General features: G+C 36.1%; 1 protein-coding gene across 1 annotated transcript; it reads left to right on the top strand.

The window, feature by feature from the left end:
* Positions 1-5,185: 5,185 nt before the first annotated feature.
* Positions 5,186-13,980, top strand: LOC149933491 (macrophage mannose receptor 1-like). Its single transcript, XM_090157302.1, has 7 exons — positions 5,186-5,231; positions 11,585-11,671; positions 11,732-11,848; positions 11,993-12,147; positions 12,210-12,318; positions 12,593-12,846; positions 13,786-13,980. The coding sequence occupies exons 1-7, from the start codon at positions 5,186-5,188 to the stop codon at positions 13,978-13,980; spliced, it is 963 nt and encodes a 320-aa protein (XP_090013428.1).
* The last annotated feature ends 202 nt before the right edge of the window (positions 13,981-14,182 follow it).

Here is a 14,182-nt window from a genome sequence, read left to right as displayed (position 1 = left end):
TTGCCACCGCCCTCCTACGCATTATAACCCGGCCACCTGAATTAATGGCTTTAAAAGTCGCTTGACTTAGGCCGAAGGTGGGGCCTTGGGTATTAGCCTATCTGATTATTATTATTATTGTTATTGTATTTTAGCCTAGGAATAATTTATACAATATTAAATAAAAAAATCAAATATGTTTTGATTCAAAGAAAATGTTTTTCCAGATATTTATTATATAAAATTAATAAATTCAACTGTAATCCCTATCTTTTTGACTAATATACTCAATTTTAAATAACCTACCATTTGAACAATAGTGGTCTAAAAGCGACTTAATGGTCTTTGTCATAAGTTAACCACGTCTTCGGTTAGAAATGATGATTTCGTGTAAACCATTTCCACTTTCCTCCAGTAGCTGATCATATTCACCTCAAACTCACCTGCATATTTATTCTCTCGACTACGGATATGTTTTTAACTATAGCGCCGTAGAGGCGTGTTACCTAACTTCAGAACGTATAAAAACTTAATTAAAGGAAATACATTTGTTTAATAATTTAATCTACATATTTCACGCATAACATCTTTTAATGTACAAAATTAGCTTGCTATAAGCTCTTGTATATATTATTAGTAAAGTTAGAAGAAACCACCTATGGACTGTGCAAAGGATGGTAATATATGCGAATAAGTAGATTAGTCCATAATGAAAAGGGAAAAATAGCTAAACCCCAAACAAATTTGAAGTAATTAAAAAACTTACAAATAACGTGTACTATATAAAACTATATAAAAACTAAATAAAATAGCCTATTTTATTTAGTTTTTATGTAGTTTTTCACTCGAAGATCTATTTGATCCGAGATTCGCGTCTTTTTGTTTGCTCGAAGACCTATTGGTACGAGTTATTTGTAAGTTATTTAATTACTTCAATTTTTTTTGGGTTTAGCTATTTTTTCTCTTTTCATTATGGGCTAATCTACTTATTCGCGTATATTATTAATAGATTTTTTTCCATCTATTAGAAGACTTTTATTACGCTGTTGGCTTAGGCGTCTCCGACTGTAGAGAAATTTTGACCACCTTTTTGGTATCCGTTTCATTCTGGATTATTTCTGGTGGTGGAATTTCTTCAGCGTAAATCTTTTTCCTTCGATACATTTTGCGCAGGTAATAAATTTCGAAAAGTAATACAATGATAGAGACACTGATACCGACGATGTAAAGTTGGAAACAGAGCAACACCTTTTCGAGGTTAATGACAATGCTTTCCATGTCATGATTTCCGTTGTCGATACAATGATCCGCTTTCTCTTGAAATTCTTTAATCAATCGTTTTAGTTGTTGCGTCTCGAAATATGCTGATATCCTGCAAATATTTTGAAAATTAACGCGTTAAAAATTGAACGAGAGTAAATTTAATTGGTGGTGTCAAATACTCATAAAAACAAACGCTTTCATCTAATATATGTCACGAAGGGAAACTACCAAGCATTGAATCAGGAAAACATCGATTCAATTAATAAACTTTGAGTTATATAGCATTAAGGGACATTTTCAGTACTATAATAGCGCATATAAAATAAAAAACGTGTACCTAAGATAAGAAACAGTTTGTCACAGAAGCCAATTTTTGATAAACTGCTTTTAAAAAGATTTATTTTTATGCTGCAAAAAATAGAAATTACATTGTGAAAAAAACTTTGAAAGCACCCAAACAAACACTTTTTTGTGCAATGGTTAAGGGATTTGCTCATTGGGTACAATCAAAAGCTTCGTGAACAACTTAAAGGTTCACCGGTTGAGGCTTTCAAGTTGACATAAGTACTTACTTATTTCGATATTTAGAAAATATTTGTAATTCTTTATTTTATTTAGCGAAAGTTACGCTGATAGCATTGACTGGTCTACCACGTTTACCAGCTTTTCGGATATCTTTAAATACTGTTGGGTCGACAAACTCTTTCTGGATATATATCTAGGATTATTTGGATTGATTCATCTGTTATCCTAGGTTTTAATTTTTCACAAGTGTGTTGGTTAGATGTTGATATACCGGTGCACCTACGATATCGGATTATCCAATATCAACGGTAGGCTCATCAAAATGCCTTGCGCAAGCGCCCACAGAACGAACAGGTGACTAATAGCCATGGGCAGCAACGAACCCTACTGCTGACTGTCACACCTCAGACGCAAGCCATCCAACCATCCGAAAGGCACAGTAATGGTACGGTCAGTCTCTACTTCGCGCACAGCCGTTGGAATAAGACACCCAGGGGGGGGGGGGGTAAAGTAAGTGATGTTAGGAAGTTCCATGCCTATGAATGACACGAACAAGTTTATTAAATATCTTAATTTTCGTACAAACATTTTCTCATGTCGTGGCGCACCTACCAACCAAACTGGTGAACGTATTTGCAGTTTGGGTGCCATAGAGTTGAATCTATGCAGGTGTGGTCGCAATAGCGTAAGCAGGAACTCCGCCCCCCCCCCCCCCCGCGAAAAACAAGTCGGGGCCTTTTTAAATAGCACCGATTTTAATCATAAACGTTTGGGGGCCCCTAGTTCTTGCCCCCCAACCCGCGCCGCGGGGTCTGTGGGGGCGCTATTTACGCCACTGTGTAGTCGTCATGACCGCCTTTTGGATTTTTTTTGTTCAATAAATACCTAGCCCTGGATGGGTTAAAATACAAGAGCCGATAATTAAACTTGATGTTGGTCTGGGTCGCTCACAGTTTATAACGTTATAAAACCTGAACTTATTTTCGTGAACTCAAAAAGAATTCCTGTCTGTGATTTAGGAACTTGTTGGGAAACCTCAAAATCTCTAAATAGTGTGAATGATGATACAGCTTTGATATATTACACTGTAGAGTTCAGAAACTATTTAAATTTACAATATCCCAATCGTATCATTTCTTTTCATGCATATATCCAATCAGCTCGGGGTTTTTTTTGCCAAAATAATGAAGTATTTTGTGATATTGTCGGGTTAGGAAGAGGTTGCTGTATTAAAAGTATGGAAATTATGTTAGACTTAACAATTCGTATCTATTCATCATTCATGAGAAATGTGCATGTTGGTTTATGACGCAATGAATTTTTTAAACCTATCTTGTTTTTAACCATTATTGTATTTTTATGCACGTTTTTAACTCTACTTATACAGGATGTTTTTTTGCTCGAAAAAGTAATTTTTTTCAAAAACTATGTTTTCTAGAAAGTTGAAATTTGTACTGTACATTATACGTGCCGGGGGACACGTTACATCAAAATTGAATCTAAATCGAAAAATATTTTCACGTTTTTTGAAAATTTAAATTTTAACCGCTAGGTGCTATAAGAAAATTGTAGAGCGTCACCATAACGTAAAAATAGCGTTGACACGAAAAACGTAGACGTTTTTTTCACTGACCAAATACGACTTGAAAAAGTGACAAGTTGGGCAAGCTAAAATAACTTTTTTGAATTCCATTGGGAGAGTAGTGTAACTTTATGAAAGTCAGATATTTGTTAATCTGGTATTTAATGCAATAGACACCGCTAAAAAATCAAGGAGACAATGGCGAAGAAGGTAGTACACGATTTAATTTCGTAGGATGAAAAATGTGAATTTTTTGAAAAAAACAAAGAGACATTTTATTTATCTACTTACAAACAAAATTTATAAGTACGTTTCGAAAATACTACCTTCGGCTGCGATGCAAGCTTGGGCGCGAACAATCATATTGTCGAAGGGGGCTTGAATCATTTCCGGGATTACTTCCCGCCAAGCGCTTACAATTCATTGACGCAGCTCTTCAATGGTCTCAACCGGAGTGGCGTACACGGTCCTTGTCCTTGACAAAGCCCCAAAGAAAGAAATCCAACGGAGTCAGATCGGGTGACCTTGCTGGCCAGTGTACGGGACCGTTTCTCCCTATCCATCGTTAAGGAAATTAGTTGTTTAGGTAATCTCTCACGGCTCTGTGGTAATGAGGCCGGGCACCGTCTTGCTGAAACCACAGTCTTGCTCGTTGCGCCAACGGCAGTTCGTCAAGTTGTTGTTCTAGCTCATTTCTCAAGAAATCTAAATAACTCTGGCCATTTAGATTTTGCGGTAAGAATACTGGACCAATTAACCGGTTTCCAACAAGACCAATCCAAACATTCAAGCGCCCAAATTGAAATTGGTGACGGTGTTCATATCCCCAGTGTGGATTTGTGACTTTCCAATCATGATTATTTTGGTGATTGTAAGGGCCATCTCTTGCAAACGAGGATTCATCCGAGAATAGCATGTTGCGGAGGAATTGTGGGTCATCGTGCACGGAATTTAGCAGCCAGTTGCAAAACTCCCGCCGTTGTTGAGCGTCTCCATCTCGTAAACCGTGGTGAAGCGTTGCTCTGTAAGGATGGTACTTATGCCTATGTAAAATAACCCAAATGCGAGTTTTAATACAAGCCAAATCCTTACTCGCCGCGACACAACTACTACGTGGGTATGCGGCAAAATAGGCTAAAACGGTGTTTTCAAAGTCCCTATCCCGCTGACCAGGCCCACGAAATAGAGGTTGTACGTTACCATACTGGTGAAATCATTTACAGCTCGCCTTACAGTAGTTATGGATGGTCTTCTATCTGGATGTCGTTGCTCAAAGATCTCACTCACTCGCATGATATCAGGGATTTTACGGGAAGCTTGTAAAATGTTTTTGGCCAACTTAAATGTGTTTTGATTATGGAAATTCAACAAGTTCAATTGGACTAAACATAATTACTTTATTGAATTGAAAAAATCTGATAAAACCGTTTATCTCTAGACCAAAAATTTTGTTCCTTGTTTCCCACTGATTAGGGCTCATAGAGCTCTAGTCAGTACGTAACAATGATTATTTTAAAATAGCGGAACAGTTTTCCTTCTAGCCCTGTTCAAAACTTTTTATTATAACTGATAAAATTGGAAAAGGTTTCCTGTAGTAACATACTTTAATAAATTTACGAAATGAAGACCTTCATTTCTTTTCTAAATATTTAAACAGAAGTACATCGAATTTTATCGTCATTTGCGTGCTAGTATAAATTGAGGAACTAAAATTGCGAAGTCGCAGTTCCAACTTTCCACATTATTTTTAAATAAACGCGGAAATATAATGTCAAGGTAATATTTTTATATAGTACAAAATTAACTGAACTCCAACGTGTCCAATTTAATTTCAATATGCGGGAAACTTTACAATTAACATGTCTTGTAATTTTAATTGGAGGTGAGTTATCTACTTTTTCTTATCTAAATAATGAAGTTGACGAAGAATAAAGTGCGATTCTGAATAATCGAGAAAATTCGCTTGTAATATTTAATTCGGTAAAAAATCTAGTAAATTACTTGAAATTAAAGACAGAAAGTTTATTTGTTTACTTGTTTTAAATACAAGTCATTTATTAATGAAACTAAAAACTGACTATAAAATAATCATGAGTGAGAGTGGGGGAGAGAGTGTTAGTTTGACTAGAGAGCAAACAACCCTTTAAACCCCCCCAAAAAAACCAGGAATGCGAACTAGGGTCGAACTTAAACCCCTTTGTTTCTATTTTTCTGCTGTATTTTGTAAATATCAGTCTATGACCCTGACTAAGATATTTTATTATATGATTAATGAAATTAAAAATGACTTCGTTATATTTGCATATTTAATAAAATATTTATGATTTGCATATTTAATAAAATATTTATGATATTTACAATAAATATTTTATTAAATATGCAAATATAACGAAGTCGATTTTAATTTCATTAATCATCAACTACGCATATTGAACTTGCAAACCTCCTAAGCCTTATTTTATTATATGTGAAATATAGTCAAAGTCTTACTTTAGCGTTTCTTAATGACAATGTAAATTTCAATAAATTTCATATTAGCTAGTAATTTTATAAATAAGTCCACTATACTAGCATCTGTCCTAATGAATTTAAGATGGAAGAAATTATTTCTAATACAGTCTCTAACATAATGAAACCGTACGATTATTATGAAAAGGGCTGTGATAAAAATAAAAGGACACTTGGTTATCTCAGTTCAATTCAGTTACACGTAAAGTTAATTCACCCGTATCACATACTGTATAGATTTCACACATAAAGCGTTCAATACAAGCAATTTCTTTAGCAATTTCTGCCAGAACAATGTACTCTGAGTCTTAGACACAATTGTTGATAGTGCTACTCATGATTGTTAAATTGATCTCTTCATAATCTGGTTGTTACCGAAGTTGATGATAAAACCGCATGTACAGTAGCTTTTCTGTCATCCAAACCCACTAATTGGATTCGGCTTGTCCTGTGATTATCAATAGCAGTCACTGATGTCTATTACATAGGGAAGAACTGAGTGTAAATAGTTCCAACGTTGCTTAGTGGGGGATGCTGAAAACCGTCCAAGGTATGACACTGTAAATGTTATATCAGGTCTGGTACGATCTGACAGATATAACCATATCCCTATCAACTTGCGGTATGTGAACTGCTCTTGGTTATTCTTGTTACCACCATCTTACTTTGATAATATGATTTTGTTCCATTGGGTTTTTCTTTCAAGTATATTTCCATTTTAAAATAGTTCGAATTTGTATATATTTATTCTTGTATTTTAATTTTGCACTTCTGAGCTCCACAAGGAGCCGCTCTGTTCAAAAAGAGTGTAGTTTGAACTACGGCAATAAAAACTTTAAAATTGTAAGCCTGTAAAAATACTGTTCCAACTGCTAGAGGACGCTCCATCTTCTTCATTTGGGTTGCAATGTTGAATTATTTCTTGATTTTCACTATATATTGAAAATTTTATTAGTTTTAAATTATATATTGCCCCTGATGTATAATTACTTTCGCTGGGCCTGGAAATTCAAACTTAACACTTAAAAATTGTTTTAGTTTAACCAAATCACTTATATGAAACATAGCTTGAAGCTCTGTTAATAATATCTTCATTATCTCCTTAGTCTTTCTCATCATAAATATGTCATCAACTTACAAGATTAATCATGCTCTCATTCCTAATCCGTATTAACAATGGTATCCAGGTATCTGAGCATATCCCTTTTTTTTAACCATGTTGCATCTTATTCGGAATACCATTGAGGACCACAATGTTTTAAAGGGCCTTTCTAAGTCCAATTTGAGTAAAACCAGAAAGTCATTTAACGTAAATTTTATGTATAATTGTGATTAAGATAACTTGATATAATTAACTATGAGTTATTATTAAACATATTCATTACACTTTACAAATGAATAATATGAGAAATGAAAAACTAAAGAATGACTTCGGACGTTTGCCATCGCGACAAGCGCGTGTCTGTTCTTCTAATTGAGAAACGTAAACAACCACAAGTCAAGACGAGTCAGGATTTTTTAGCCTGACCTTACCCGAACCCTTTTCAAGAACGTCTGATTCGTTGGACATCGTAATCGAGGGGTTGGTCAGTCCGCGAACTCGGTGTACACTGTCGTACCTCTGACTGTGCTAATAAGAGTTCGTTAAAATCCGTACCTTTAACCTTGGGTTAATAATAATATGTTACTGGATATTGCACTACAATTTTTAGGCGTATCTCAAAATTCGCCGTTAACACTCAGCGCTATCTAGCGCCGAAACATTGTTTTGGTGATACAGGCTTTACAACGTGCTTTACGGTATAGGCAGAGAGTCTGCCACGTGTTAACTATAATGAATTGTTAGGACACTTATGAGGTATTGGGAATCCCAAACGCGAAGACAGAGAACAATCCCAGCTCCAAAAGAAATGCTTCCAATTCTATTATTCTTCTGGTAAGAAACCTCTTTTTGTTCTACACTCGGGAAATATCCTTTTATTATTTACGCCAACGAAATTTCAAACCGTTATTTTCGAAATCCCGCGCCTGCGCCAAAGAGTTTGTCACACCGTTTCCCCTGGCAATGCTATCCCGCCCGCGCTTTAACAGGCGACTATTGAGAGACGCCCTTAAATGCCTTAGTGAAGGCTGTAGTGCAATATCCAGTAACATATTATTAATCCAAGCTTTATCAGTACTAAGTACGCGAACTCGGTGTACAGGTCATCCTAGAGTGACTTACCCCTCGATCATAATACAGAGATTGCTTATTTTGTTTTACTTAATAATCAGCTAGGTTAATACCCAAGGCACCAAGCGATTTTTGAAGCCATTAATTCAGGTGGCCGGGTTACAATGCGTAGGAGGGTGGTGGCAAGCCCTGCATGCCACGCGATCGAGCCAACAGCTTCCTACACTAACTATTACCGTTAACCTCGACTAGTTTTTATGGAAGGGGAAACCGAAGAACTCGGGGGAAACTCCTTAAACCAGTGGGGAGAGAACTTGCAAACTCAACGCGGAAGGAGTTGTTCCGATTTTTCACCCAGTGCCACAATCTGGGATCGAACCCGGCTCCTCTTGCTGCGAGGCGAAAGTGCTAACCACTCCGCCACCCCACATTCAACTGTTTCCATCCAACCGCCGGGGTTTTAGCCAATTACCGGCACGGAAACTTCCCATAAAATTCCCCTACTAAAATAAACAATTTGTTGTATTTCACAGTTTTTCCAAACTAAACTATTGAATTGTTAATTTAAAATTGAAGATAAATATTTTTCTAACAAATTGATAAAGCGAAAGTGATGTCTAGCTGATTAAGGGCCGTGGAAAAATTGTTAGCATTTACTAGTTTTTTCTGGGTGGGTAAAATTTATTTTGATTTTTTTCGGATCGGGTCAGATAGAACAAAATTTATTTTATTTATTTTCGGGTCGGGCCTAAAAAATAGCCGACCCAACTGGTCTCTAGCCACAAGTGGACGATACATTACAGTAAATATTTTCATCCAGGCACCTTTTACGTCCAGGAAAGGCAAACTTGACAAGAGGAGCGTATGTCAAATTATAACCTAGTGCTACAATTTTTGCTTAATATCTTGCAATCTCACCTATTGCCTTTGTTTAAATAGCATTTACCCACTTGATTCCGTGAACCTTTTTCGTAGGAGGCCTTGGTACAATTTCCTAAAAGTCTAAATCTCTTTTTCTTTGACCATATTTTACTATTATATTATTGCTTCGTGACATTCTTTGGCATCATCTCCATTCACCACCTCGTCATATAAACGTGGCACTTCTGAGCAATTTGCTTCGGCCACCTGTTTGAGGAATTAAAACTCGCTAGATGACTTGGGCCTAAGGTGGTGCCTTGGGTATTAGCCTAGCTGTTTATTATTATTATTATTTTCTTCCTTAAAGTTTAATTGTGTTAGGTCGCACTCTTCACCCTTTCTTCCATCTCATTTGCAAATCAGATCCTTGCAGTTGAACTCCCATCATAATAGTATACATCTTTACGCCCTTTAGACTGTACAGATTATCTGGTCTTAGCCTTTCTTCCCCATCGTTCACCTTTTGTGGCTTGTTTCTCGGGGTAGATCAGTCATCTGTGCATTTAAAAGTTCTTGCACTTGATCTTCTGTTCCTTCAGATGAATTACTTCCTTCTCAGATTCTACAGCACATTTATATTCGGATTCGGCGTCATAAGGAGTAAACTCATTCAAGGATTCATATTACACATAAACGTAATCAATTGACTCTTCTCGTGGTTTTTCCAATTCCCATAGTCCTTGTTTGGACTTATCACATTTAACATGTTTTGTCTCTTAAATTTGATCTTCCTTTGGAAACCCTATTCTATATCCCCTCGTAGCTGTTGCGTAACCAATCATTACTCCGGCCTTCGCTCGGCTTTCTTAGTTTCTTCTTTGCGGCTTATGCAAATTGGAAAATGCTAAGCAACCATAACGCTTAAGATGTTCTGCGTACAGTTTTATGCTATTTCATCTATCCTCCGGTACTACATCTACTATCTTGGAATGTGGAATACGATTGTTTAAATAGACAAATGTGCTTAAGCCCACATCTTTTGAGGTAATCCTCGGTCATTTAATTATGTGTGGACTCTGTCTTCAGCTGTTCTGTTCATTTGGGGTGTGTAAGTATTTATACGTTGGAGCTCTATACCATCTTCTTTGCATGACTTTTCCAACTGGCTCCAAACAATTTTCAGTTCGCAATTTCTTTACATTTGTCGTTCAGCCCATTTCTTGAAACCCAAATACATCAATGATTTGGGTGAATTTATCACTTAAAAATTATCCCCTCAATGCTGATCTTCGGACTCTTGACTGGGGTTCGTGTTGATGGTATAATAATTTCCAAGTGTCAGATGCCACTATGGTAATAATCTACCACTTACACAATCCTCGATAATGATTTTGGCTCCCGATGATTATAGCGTTCTTTCTCTTCAGGCTTAGCTGCTGCTAATGGAGGAGTTTCTGTTCCATCTACTATATGCAATAATCCAATAAATAATAATATCTTCATATCAAATTTCCATTGGTTGCCATTTCCATCATTTAGTTTCTTGAAGCCATTCATTGGTATAAAATAATTTATATCTTCCTGCATATCATAACCATCCACCATATTAAATCGGCGATAGGCTTAGCTGAGCCTAACCGAAGGAACTTATAAACTTTCAGGTTCAATGGTAAAAATAGCTCGCTACCATATTAAACGACTTGGAATTTAAGACTGAAAGTTTATTTAGTTATATTAAAATACAATTGGTTTAAAACCCTAACTCTAACTCTTGTAGTTTTTGAGAAAAATTCCCTGTGTAAGCAATAAACAAAAACGTTACATGTATAATTCGAATTATAAAAAAACTTACAGGTAAGTCGTCTTATTCATGTTCAAGACTCAAGTAATGGTGTTTCGTCTAATCTTGGTCACTCCAGTGTCTTATAGTAGACTTAGAATTAACACGAGACGATGTTGGAAAATAGTTTTATTTTGAATTACTTCTGGAATAGAGCACTAAGATTTTCAGCAAAGTCTATTTTCCGCGGCACATCTTTTTAGCTGCCAGCCAATGAATTTAAAAAAAAAACGCGTGACGTCTTACAATCGACGAAATTTGAGCCCCGGCCGTTTGTTGAGCCGCTTACGGAGAATGGTGGCAATGGATCCTTATAGACATTCGAAGTGTCTACTACATATATTGTTTCCTGGTTGTGCTATGCTTTGGCATCATAGAACGGGAACAAATTATTTATCGAGGGTGCCACGCCCCATTGTACCTTGATAATTACGAGGATAAATATTAGGTTTTATATACATTCCACGAATTAATAGTGTTGTTAATTTTCCGGAAAAATTAACTGCGGAAAAATTTCCAGAAAATTTTCCGCAAATCGGAAAATTAAAAAATTGAAACTTAAATTACTTTTTAATGGCTTTTAAGGTTTTTAACTTTTTATCGATTTAAAATGTCTAATATCAGTAAACATACTACAAAACAATAGTAGTGTTACATTATTATTCAGTTTAAACTAGCCTAAAGGTTTAGTTTTACTTCAGATTCGAAAAAATGAGACGAAAATGCCGCTTTATTTAAATTTGCAAACAATATTATTATTATTTTTTCCGGAAAAATATGGAAAAATTTTCGAAAAAAGGGCCTCGGTCATTTTATGTCACTACGATTTAACATATATTTTTGATATTGGAAGTGAATTTGGTAAAAGCGGACGATTCGGAAGAGTCAGCGGATGAGCATCCTAAACGTGCTGAATGTCCATCTTCATGGAAACAGTTTGGTATTTACTTTAAGCGTCTCCATTTAAAAAATTATTTCTGAAAATACATTCATTTTCTAGGTAAACGATGTTACAATATCTATGCTAAGAAGGTCGGGAAAGACAATTATGAAGCTAAACAGGCCTGTTCCGAAATAGACGCGGAACTAGTAGATATTCATTCTAAACAAGAACAAGGTTTGTTTATTAATCTATATTTAGCTCGGCAGTTACCCGAATCTTACATTTCTTCTCGTTCCAAAAATTAATGTACGATTTAAGTAACTGCTCTATTTAAACATTAACGCATTTCGAATAAATATGACAAATTTCACGAGGTAGATTTTATAACAGCATATCTGGGACATAAAGAATTACGGAAAACGGTGTGGATAGGCTTGGAAAAACACTACAAGAGAAACGAAGATTATTCTGTAAAGTGGAATGATAACAGAAAAGCGAACTACACTAATTTTGCGCCTGGGCAACCGGATGGGGTAACATTGACAAAGTGCTTCTGTCAAACCTATGATTTAATCTCACTGTACGCCTTATCTAGGGCGACAACGAAAGATGCTTTCGCATGTTAGCGACTAAAGTTTCAGCTGGAAAATGGAGCGACGATCATTGCTTTAGAGAGTTTGGCTACATTTGTCAGATTAATCTGGGTCTGTAAACGAATTGTCGGCTCTAAAAAAACACATACATGCACATTTTGAACTGATATAAAATTTGTTCCTCTAGATTTTAAATAGAATAATAACGATTTTAAAAACGCGCTTATAAACTTTTTTTTATCCGTCTTTAAAGAAGTTAGAAAATGTCAAGCAGAAACTACAACACAAACAATTCAGTACACTTTAAAAAAAAAACATGAATAGTTTGTCTTCCACCTATCTTTTACATTATCTATTGAACGCTGTTATCTTTTGTACGTAACAGTTGAATCGAGCACTCCAAGTGACGGTCTGGAACCGAGTGACGTTTGCCCGCCTGGTTTCAAATTCTATTTAGGAACTTGTTACTACATGGATGAAACCGAGGCAGATTGGTTCGAAGCGGGTGAAACGTGCGCTAAGGAACACGGAGGCAACTTGGTGTCGATCTTGGATGCCTACGAGCAAGCTTTCGTCAATTTGCTAACTGCCAAAGTTGGCGGAGAAATTTGGATTGGACTTTCTGACACCAACAAAGCCGTATTTCTAAGTTTAATATTAAATTTTTCACTTTCATAAATAATGAGGCTGCTTAAGGAAACTCGAGTAGTAGAAAAGTTCCATAGCCTTTAATTAAAATTCATCAAGTTTTGACCGATGGTTTTAAAAGTCGCTTGATGACTTAGGCCTAAGCTGGTGCCTTGGGTATTAGCCTAGCTGATTATTATTATTCAAAATGAGGTTGGTGATAAAAGTTAAATGAAATCAGTGGCCTAGCAAGGGGGGGGGGCGTTCTGCCTCGAGTGGCACTTTTTTGGCGGTGGCATTTTTCGTATGAAATTTCCCTGATGGAATCAGTAGAAGAGAGAGATAGACTGAAATCTGGATGGGCTAAAAACTCTGGGACCGTCCCGGTTGGCAAAAAGTCTAGCGAATGAAGGTCTGGAAATCGTATTGATAAGTGAGCGCACGACACAATACTAGAGGACCGAATTTTTCGTCGCGATCATATGCTGCACGAGATTTCTTGCATGCTCTGCCTTCTACACGCGTTCGGGATATAAAATCATAAGATTGATAAAACACGGGAAAAGGCACAATCTTTACATTTCCGCCCATTGGTGGCTCTTAGTAACTTATCTTTTAATTCAAAATCATAGGCTGATATTATTTACGGTGATTACGCTTTTTGTAGTTCTTAATATTCAATCATAAAGCGGAAAAATTGGCAATTTGCAACTCGATCGATATAGTCCTATAGTGTTCTGTAGTGCCCCCTTCAATCAAAAAACGAACTAAGAACCTTATTAATTCTAATTTACGAGGTACGCTGAAAAATTAACAAATTCTTGGTATAATTTTCATGTTTAGTTCAATGATAACTTATTTTTTAAGAACGTTTGTACATTGAGCTTCTCTACACAGCATTTCTTGTTCTTACAAATATAATTTATTTATTCTATTCAAATGTAATTTCAGTCATCGGGTGAGCTTCGATGGTCCGATAAACGTCCGTTTTATCACAAGAATTGGGCGAAAAAGGAGCCAAATGTAGATAAATCAGGACACAGATGCGTCGCCATGCAAACCAATAAGAAATGGAAGATCAGAGATTGCAAAGAAAAACGCAAATTCATCTGCGTCAAACATCACAGTACGTTTTCAAGAAAATAGTTTTCGAAATGACTTTTTTTGGGTCTTGGAAATATTCGTCGCGTATCACGAAATTTCCAAATAATTTGACGATGCATTTTTAAGAACGGAACCATAGTTGCTTTGAGATATACGTTTCATAGCAATCACGAATGGTTAACGACTTCATCCCATGGAAATTACCAGAACTGTTAAATAGTTCGTTTCGTTCATCTACGAAAGA

The sequence above is a fragment of the Leiobunum rupestre genome, chromosome 8, assembly GCF_980474605.1.
Source record: "Leiobunum rupestre chromosome 8, qqLeiRupe1.1.hap1, whole genome shotgun sequence".
In the NCBI taxonomy this organism is placed as follows: domain Eukaryota; kingdom Metazoa; phylum Arthropoda; class Arachnida; order Opiliones; family Sclerosomatidae; genus Leiobunum; species Leiobunum rupestre.
The sequence above is the reverse complement of the archived record's forward strand: the minus strand, read 5'-3'. Positions and strand labels throughout refer to the sequence as shown.

Excerpts from the sequence above, each read along its gene's own strand:
- LOC149933491 (XM_090157302.1), top strand. The coding sequence starts at position 5,186 with ATGCGGGAAACTTTACAATTAACATGTCTTGTAATTTTAATTGGAG. Across the intron at positions 12,319-12,592 it reads CATTTGTCAGATTAATCTGG|TTGAATCGAGCACTCCAAGT; the intron begins GTCTGTAAACGA and ends TGTACGTAACAG. Across the intron at positions 12,847-13,785 it reads TTTCTGACACCAACAAAGCC|TCATCGGGTGAGCTTCGATG; the intron begins GTATTTCTAAGT and ends ATGTAATTTCAG.